This window comes from Triticum urartu, chromosome 3A (genome assembly GCF_056163025.1).
Source record: "Triticum urartu cultivar PI428250 chromosome 3A, HENAU_Tu73, whole genome shotgun sequence".
NCBI lineage: Eukaryota > Viridiplantae > Streptophyta > Magnoliopsida > Poales > Poaceae > Triticum > Triticum urartu.
In genome coordinates, this window is record NC_141875.1 from 734,326,392 (window position 1) to 734,335,546 (window position 9,155).

The window sequence follows — 9,155 nt, forward strand, 5'->3', positions numbered from 1 at the left end:
GTTTCTCCACTTTCCATGACAAAGGTGCATGAGAAACTATCTTGTGCTGTGACTGAGCCAGAACTGGAATAGAACTTAACAAAAATGCAGTGTGGCCCTTTCAAGGAGTAGAGATGGCACTGTGGCCTTGTACAGCCTCCACGACAAATAATGCATGAGAAACTATTACTATGTGTTGTGCTCCATAATTCATTAAAATTTTAGTTAAAACCTTCGCAAGCAACATAAGGAAAAAGAAAAAAAAATTAAATGCGCATCCAGGGAATCGAACCCTGGTCAGTACCGTGGGAGGGTACTATGATACCACTACACCAGATGCGCTGCTCTGTCTTTGGTGAACAAGGTATATTTGTTATAGTTTCAGATGAGCAATACAATATGAGACATAGGAAGGTACGAACTTGACTCAGCTTTGTTTATACCTGTCTGTAAATTTTAATGAAAAGGTATACTCTGGAAATAAAAAAAATCCTAGTGTTCTAGAACAAAGGTAACTTTTTTAAGTATCATTTCTCTTAAGAAGCTACATAACTTGACTTTGCCTTTTCTTCATGAAAACCATACATGATACATGTACATAGATTCAGATTTTGACATCAAGAAAATCAAAGTTTCACTTCGGGCGCGTGGGGCTTTAGTTGATAGCTCGCATCAGGGCTTATCCATATAGATGCATACATGAGAAACTTGCACTACCGGATCGCATTGAGAGTAACAAACCTAACTACTCCATATCGCACGCAATTCTGAGGCATCCAGAGCATCTTGTGCTTCAACACCTGAAGCAGGGCACCTCCACCAAGAAAACTTGTGCTGGTACTACAAAAATTCTCCATTCGAATTTGTATAAGAAACAAAAACAGCGCAAGACCGGTGAATGCAAGACACTAGGTTGCTGTTATCCTTATTCACCACCTTCAGCATTAAGAAAGCAGCAATGCAGGCTTGCAGCAGCCCTCGCTTTTGGCAGGCAATAATGTTCACCAATCAAAACGATTAGCAACAGAATCAAACAGTATCAAAAGGGTGCACAGCCTGTTAAGTACAATCTTAGAGTTTACATTATATTTTCCTAATACGCCAGCCATGATGAATTGCTTCCTAAAGTGGCCAATGCACATCCAGGGTTACAATCTTCTGAACAAGGTACCAGCACCCACAAGCTTCAGTACCAGAGATATCAGGTAATTTGTCCCGACCATGAACGCCGACTGACAAGAACAAAAAGCCCAAATCAAGGGCGTGGGTAGCTAGGGGGGTCCCATGGTCCAGCCCCCGTACCGTAGCGCCTGTCTGTGTAGGTATTATAGCCGCTGTCGTACATGCCTTGCACGCCCATCCCAGGAGGTGGTCCGTAAGCTCCATAGCCGCTGACCCCTAAAAGTGTGTATTAAACATACCGGTTAGCCACAACTGATTTTCAGTGACTTGGATGCAAGTGAGGGAATGAAACCTACTAGGTGGTGGTGCCCTTCTCTTCTCAATTTCAGCCCTAAGCTTCTCAGACTCCTGAGCCATACTCACAAGATCCTTCTCCACTGCCTGCACCTGTGCCATCAGCTCTGGCTTTGCATTCTTCTCATAATCAAGAGCCGCCCTGCAGTGATCTTAATAGTTAGCTGCTACTCCACTAAAATAAAATAAAAAGGGGGGAATTCATCGAAATACTAAAATGAATTCCTCGTGGGGCCACCAACTTAGACTCAACATGCTGTGTCTACTGTAGCAGAAACATAAACCAGGATGGTTCAATACCTAGCACGAATTAGTTCCTGCCGCAGATCATCACGTTCAGCTATCATGGCAGGTATGCGCTGGTTTTCAGAGCTCTGTTGCTCAAGCTCCTTTGTCAGACCCTGCACCTTTGCGTTGAGCTCTTGCCTCAAAGACTCTAGCGAGCCTGCTTCAGATCGTAGCTGAAGGGCATCCTGCCTAAGGGGTTCTAAAGAGCGTAGCTCAGCTTCCAGCTTCAGATTCCTCTGAGTCAGCTCCCTCGATTCAAGTTCTTTCTCAGCACGGAGCTTAGGTATAACCTGACTTGAGGAATGGAGATCTTCTTTCAAACGAGACATTGCTTGCCTGAGTCCAACAATTTCATCCACCAGATGTTGGTTGTCGTCACGGATTCTGCGGAGCTCACCACGGCGGCTAGGCAGCTCTCCCTCGAAGCGCCGTGGTGAGATAGACCTTTCTCGTGCAAGACGAGGAGGAGGGCCATCACGAAACACTCGTGGTTCCTCATAGTACTCGCGACCTATGCGCTGTCTCCCTGCCATTTATAGCCCTGTAAAGAATAACCAGAATGTTAGACAAGAGAATAAGAGCTCAAGCGCCAGAAATGATTTTTAAAACCACATAAGTGGCTGGTTTACTGTTTGGTTTGTTTAGTGAAACATGACGTATTCCACTACGTATTTGTCCAATGATTTCGTTTTCTGATGTTATTACTTAAAAAAGAACATCCGACACACAAGTGTTTTGCCATAAATGAAACAACTTACACACAGTCCCTCAGTCGCCTGTCTCAATTTCAAACTGTGAATGGTTGTCAACTTGGCACTAAGAATGCCGCTAATTGATATTTTAACATTTCGGCACAAGCCTGGCAAATCCGAGAAGTGTTGGCCGTTGGATATTCTCTTCACTATATCAGGTGTTGCCACGTGTACGTACTATCTAGAATATTCCACGCTTTGTCTTAAGCACAATACATAATATGCACAAACCTCAGAAAAGACACTTCTCCTTTGTTCTAGAATCCGGTACTTTAATTATCCAACATTTTCTCCTCTTAAAGAATCGAGTTTTGTTTTCAGTTTAATATTTAATGCAAAGTATGCACAAGACACATACACTTCTCATTTATTCAAGACTCTTCCATACCTTAGTTCTCCTATGTTTTCCTTCCAAAAGAATTAGCATTATTTTTACTTTCTGATTTTTGATTTGGTCCACGCAATGGTAGAATCTCCTGAAGTACATTCACTTTTGCAGATGGAGTACATAGGTATTTTTATATATTTCAAATGTCTTTTTCTTGTTAAACAAACCGGAATGTTAGACAAGAGAATACAAACTCAAGCGCAGGAAATGATTTTTAGAACCACGTAAGTGGTTGGTTTCCCCTTCGATAAACTACTTGTCTCATTGGGAAAACCCTCTTATGGAGAACTAGATTCCATATTGGAGTTGACTTGGCTAAATTAGCGATTTTATCGATCTGCTGCGGCTTTTCAAATCCACTCTAACCGATCTATGTTAATTATGGAATACCGCCTACCCTTAGAAAATAATATTGTCCTTGTACTTGCTCTCTCATTCCTGGGAGTCCTTTAAGGGTAACAGGTCTTGAAACCCCTCCATTTTAGGTCGAGCTCAGGAAAGAATTTATGGAAGTCATATCTGCGAGATAAGCCTCTGACAGCTCCATATTGATTTTTTCCAAGTTTTCTTTCAGAAGAAGTGGGACCATTTTGCATTGAAACTTGGTATGGTTTGTTTGGTGAAACTTGACATATTCCACTACGTATTTGTCCTTAACTAAGAAGCACCTATACGGGGATACAGACACAGTTATACGAGTACAGGGACACGAGGTACGGCAATTTTAAAAAACAACCATTCGGGGATACAGCAGGATATACAAGTATTAAGAAAAATAAACAGCATATAGTAAAGATATGGTAATAAATTTTAGATGAAAGATTGTTTAGTTGCTGCGGGACATATGTTGCCTCATTTTTAGATGCAAGTTTAGTTAGTACAGGACCCTCCACTCAGAGCCCACATAAGGCCCAATTCCAGAAAACCCTACCTACACAAGTCAGCACCTCCAGCCGTTCCCCATCCCGTGCTCCTCTTTCCTCCAGCCACCTAAGAATTGTAGAGAGGAGATGAGACGACCGCTCCGCCGCCTGTACCTTCTTGCTCATCGGCGGCTAACCTTCCAATCCACCCAAATCTTCTTCCTTGCCGGCGGCTGCAGTCTCCACCGTCCTCCCTGCCCGGAGCTTTTTCCTCGTCGGCGGCCGTCTTGCCTTCTACCTTTCTGCCTGGATCTTCTTCCTTGCTAGCAACCATTGTGGTTGCCTGCTCGAGCATGGTAGCCGAGAGCTAGGCAGTGGTGTGGTCGCTGGAGGCTGGCTCCCGAGTGCCCACCATACTGCGACATATCCCAATTTGTTTCTCTTTTTATATTGAGAGAAGATGGGATACTGCAGGATACGCGTATCCCGGCGTATCCATGCATGTCCCCGTGCCCCCCATACTAGGAAACCAATACGGCAGTTTCTGCCATATCCATGCTTTGTAGGTCCTTAATTATTTGGTTTCCTGATTATTATTTTTCAAAAAATAACATCCGACACACCACTGCATTGCCATAAATGGAACAACTGACACAAAGAGTAAGCGCCTGTCTCGATTTCAAATTGTGAATGGTTATCGACTTGGTAGTAAAATTGGCATTAACTGCATTGACATTTTTAACGTTTCCGCACAAGACAGATAGCGCTCGCTTCTGAAGAATGCATAACTAGCAAACATTTAAGGAAACTTAACCTCCACCTCATCCAACCTCTGAAGACAGCAACGATTACTTCTTCCGAGCTTAGTGATCACTAGAAACAGGCTTATGGATTGCAGCGGAAATAAGCTACAACAGGGGATAGCTCCGAGGAGTTGTTTTTCATATTCTTTTCGTCTTACTGAATTTGGAGCTTCTTTTCCGTGCTAACTAGTGTACAGTCTACAATGTTCCTGAACTTAAATCACATCCGTGTGTTAGATATAATTTCGTTTTTTCCAGTGTTCAACCACAGAAATAAGAAACAATAACTAAATTCTGAGCAAAGCAGAACATCAATTGTTTCATGTTTTGAGATAAACAACATAGCAGACAGCATCAGTGGCTCGGCGACATCCCGGCATCGACGACATCTCAAAATCACACGCAGCAGAACAGCTCTGCATCGACGAAAATTGAAGGGAGGGGGGAGGGATCTGGCGGAGGTCACCTTGGGAGAAGGGGAGCGCGACGGCGGGGTCGAGGAAGGGGGCGACTGTCGGCTCGGAGTAGGTGGCCGCGGGGACGGCGGACTCGGGGGAGGGCGACGGTGAGCTCGTGGCAGTGGACGGCGGTGGGGTCGGAGTCGGGAGGGCGGTGATCTCGTGGGAGCAGCCGCTGGGCGCGGCGGGGGGGGGGGGGGGGGGGGGGGGGCGAGAACGACGGCGACGGCGGAGCGGCGTCGTGTGGCGGCTAGGGTTAGGGTGTGTGGGTGCGGGGAGCTCTCAGGGGAATGGGCCGTCTCTCTGCTCACCTCGAGGACGCGTATTTCCGTTTTCTTTTCCCCTCATGTCAAGAAAAAAAATACTGCTTCCTCTGGGTTTTTTTATGTTAATACATGTCTCAATTATATCATAAAAAAATTATCATAAGGATCATAGTACAAGCCACATATATACCGACCTGATAAAACTGAAAAGGCAGTAGAACGCTAGCCTTTGCACACAAGAACACCAGCCAAGAAGTAAAATTACAAACAAGATTGAAGAATCCTCCGAACTTGACACCAACGTTTGTCACTTGCCTCTGGTACCACCATAGCAGCCACCAAAGAAGAAAATGACGGATCACCTCCACACCCGAACTCGATGCGGCTCCATCGCTGATATGCAGCTTTGCGGACCTCCAAGATAGCTCGACAATAAAGGCGAAGTCATTGCCGTTGAACGAATCAGACCAAGGCAACACCCCGGACACGCCATCAAACTTCAGATCTAGCATCCCCGCCCAAATAGGACGTTGGAGGAGGAAACCATACCTGCCTGCCACAAACCTGCCTGCCACAAACTACGAGCCCAAATCCACCATCTTCCAGCTGTCGCCGATGCAGACCACAATTTGCATTCGCTCCTGGACTACCTCCCAAGCTCCGCGTCGGCGCTGGAGCAAACACCGTCGCAATGGCGGAGCCCGAGGACACAGGTCCACCACGAGAATGCCGCCACCGCACCATCCTTGCTTGAACAGTCTGGGTTCCAAATCCACCACAAAAGCGGATCGCCTTGTTGGAGAAGGATCTGAAGATTTATTACTTGGCGCCGCCATCGCCATCGTCGAAGCCATGACAATGGACAGCCCAAAACCCTGAGAAACTAATGCCTAAACATTCCACACACGTGGATCCAGCGACCACCCTCACCACCGAAGACCGAGGTCGTCAGCGGAGGGGAGCCGCCGGAGGACGGCGGCGGAGGAAGGCGCCCTGGCGGCAGGAGGCGCGAGATCGCCTTTCTTTCTTCTCCTGGAAGAAAGAAAGCTTACGTAACTTGAGTTGCTGCCTCGTTGACTTGAGAAATCTACTGCTTCCTCCGTTTCCATAATATAAAAGCATCTTTGACAGAGAAAATACTTGATTTTTATTTTTATTTTTATTTATTTTTAAAATACTACTTTATCTCAATAAAAAATTAATACAATGCAAATCCATGTTTTACAATATCCTTTTCTTTCTTTCTAAAACAACATTTTGCAATTCCTGGGATCCCCAAAACATTAGTTTCAATATTATATTCTCGCTGCAATCAGGACAACAAGGCTGGCTCCGGCCCCGAATTCGGCTGATCTCAAAGCTGAGGATGATGTGAGGAGCTGCCCAACATGTCCTGAGTATGAGCAGCTTCCCGGTCTCGACAATTTGTTCGACGGTGAGGAGATGCGAAAAGAAACGGATGCTTTTAGTGCATGAACAACATGAGTTTTAATGAATGATATAGTTGTAAGACCCGACTACAAACTCGTTGTGAAGAAAGGTCCTATGCTAAATTTCCATGTATCCATTGTTCTTGCCGATAATCATCATTGCCATACTAACACGGATATATTTGATATTCCTAAGGTGTGCTTTTTGCCACTTATATGTCTCGTTCGCATTTTCCTAGATCACTACCTCCGGACATTCCCATTGCATATAGATAAGCAAAAGCGCCCCATCTATGGCAAGCATATTTATTGAGACTTCCTTGGACAAACTGACAAAGGGTATGCCAAAACGCCATTACAAAACCGGCATGTTTGTGAGAAATGCGGTTACAACTTGGTGATACACTAGTTTGAAATAGTACTACCAACTTTTCTTTTACTGGTACCCATAATGAGCTTCTACATAAGAAAACATAGACAATCCAATATTATCTCTATGTGGAGCTAGTATCTCGTTTCATCCATCTGTCACCTCGCCGCAGTCACGAGTCTTTCCGCCGCCTCCTCCGCGGCATTGCCCTCTTTTTCTTGAACTTCCCTCTCCACTTGGAGATGACACAGGAATGTCGGAGTTGCTAATGAAAACACAAAGGCAAAAAACAAAACCCAGACATTAGATATACTTTGTTGGGGAGGAAGCATCAAATACATGAACATGGTAAAATAAAACAGCATTGACTTTGAGTCATCTAACCATAGAAGAAACGCTTAATCATCCTAGATAACTGATGATACCATCAGTTGTGCAACACAAACGAAGAAAGGTGAATATCAGGCTGGCTGGCTGGCTGGCTATACCTAACGGTACCGAGACGAGAAACAAAGAAGGCCGCCCAATCCAACTCCAAGGGCATGACATTCGGAGTGCTGTTGTGGCGTGTGCGAGGCCAGTCTACCACCTCCTCCATTGCCCCAGTCTGAAGGTCACCGGTGTACACACGTTCGCGCGTGTCCTTGACAAGCAATTTGCCACACTTCTCTGCGAGTATGTAGAATCTTTCTCCTCCTTGAGTGTCCTTCCTAGGATGCATTAGCTCGATCCTCTGTGTGAAGAGCCATTCTGAGGTAGTATCCGCACTCTGTTGGTCCTTTTGTAGTTTCCATATCTCTAGCTGGGAACTTGTCTCTTTCATCTGTAGCACCGAGAGCGTGCCATCAGTGGCTAAGCTAAGGCACGGGTAACCTACTCCAGTCATCAACGAGACAGGGAGGCTCGTGATCGCGAGGGAGACATGGTCGTCCTGGTTCTTCAGTTTAAGAAGACAGAAATTCCGTGCTCTCTCATCACGAAATAACCAGTGCGCGGTTCCGTGGCGCATAACTGCATCGCTATGACAAAATGACCCGGTGGCATGTATGGTACCCTTGAAGCACACTGTGCCCATACCCCAACTCGCTTCATGGGAGGAGAACATGTTAAGATGGAACGTCAGATTGTCCGTGTAGTTGACGGTGATGATTATCACTTTGAAGAAGGACGAATTTCCCGGTGGTTGCTCGTCGTCGCCGGAACAATAGTCCGTGCCAGTCACGATGGCGTAGCCGCTACGCTCACCGGCACGAGACTGGCAATCTAGCTGTATAGGAAGGAGCACGTCCCATGTGCCGGCAAGCAGGTTGCACACCGCCAAGTGGACGGCGCCCGCGGCACTCTGGGAGGCGAGCCGCACGAGAAGGAGACCGCGACTTGAGCACAGCGGCACCGCATGGTGTAATAGGTCTGCGGAGTCACCGGGCACGAAGGAGCTGAGGGCACGGCGCCGAGGGCCCAGCTCCGACGACGGCATCGGGACCAGCACCTTGGCCCCTTGATAACGGCCCCGGTCCTTGATGAAAAATCCGGCGAATGATGGGCGGGCGTGCTCCGGCCACCGGAGACGTAGGAAGGATGGATCGGCGACAAGGCCGCACCATCGCTTGCACGTGGTGGCGCAGCGGAAGAGGTCGGCCGCGTCGTTCAATCGGACCAGGATCTCGCGGAGGACGTCGTCGGAGACCGCCATTGCCGCCGCCAAGTATTCCGTCGATCTTTCCTTTTTCCCTCTTTTGCGAGAAAGAGTCTTCCCTCGATTTGAGGCGAGTATATAGTTCGCGTACGGTTGAGGTGCTGATTTCCATACGCATGTACTGATCTGTACGTGTATATCTAACCCACTTTTTTAAACACATATCTAACCCAATTGCGTGCTGGCCAACATGTAAGTATCGTGACATGCATGCAATTAATTAGTACTGGATATGCGAATCAACCTGTGGTTGAGTTGGTTAGGTGGACAGTGGTATCCCTAACCCATCAGGGTTCAAATCCTGATACTCACATTATTTCTGGATTTATTTCAGAATTTAGGGTGTGCGTGTGTGCGTTCATAGGAGTGAGTGTATGCGCGTGTAT

General features: G+C 46.5%; 2 protein-coding genes and 1 non-coding gene across 3 annotated transcripts; all 3 read right to left on the reverse strand.

Moving 5' to 3' along the window:
• Positions 1-250: 250 nt before the first annotated feature.
• TRNAG-CCC (transfer RNA glycine (anticodon CCC)) lies at positions 251-321 on the reverse strand. The gene has a single exon. It is a non-coding gene; the product is annotated as a tRNA-Gly (tRNA).
• A 656-nt stretch (positions 322-977) lies between these two features.
• LOC125546311 (protein FLX-like 3) lies at positions 978-5,325 on the reverse strand. Its single transcript, XM_048710535.2, has 4 exons — positions 5,016-5,325; positions 1,756-2,284; positions 1,458-1,597; positions 978-1,377 (listed from the first exon to the last, which is right to left on the reverse strand). Exons 2-4 carry the CDS (start codon positions 2,274-2,276, stop codon positions 1,235-1,237), a joined length of 804 nt encoding a protein of 267 aa, XP_048566492.2. The 5' UTR covers positions 2,277-2,284; positions 5,016-5,325; the 3' UTR covers positions 978-1,234.
• A 1,895-nt stretch (positions 5,326-7,220) lies between these two features.
• On the reverse strand, positions 7,221-8,766 carry LOC147982425 (uncharacterized). The gene is made up of 2 exons (XM_087517329.1): positions 7,562-8,766; positions 7,221-7,338 (listed from the first exon to the last, which is right to left on the reverse strand). Exons 1-2 carry the CDS (start codon positions 8,764-8,766, stop codon positions 7,221-7,223), a joined length of 1,323 nt encoding a protein of 440 aa, XP_087373455.1.
• Positions 8,767-9,155: the final 389 nt, after the last annotated feature.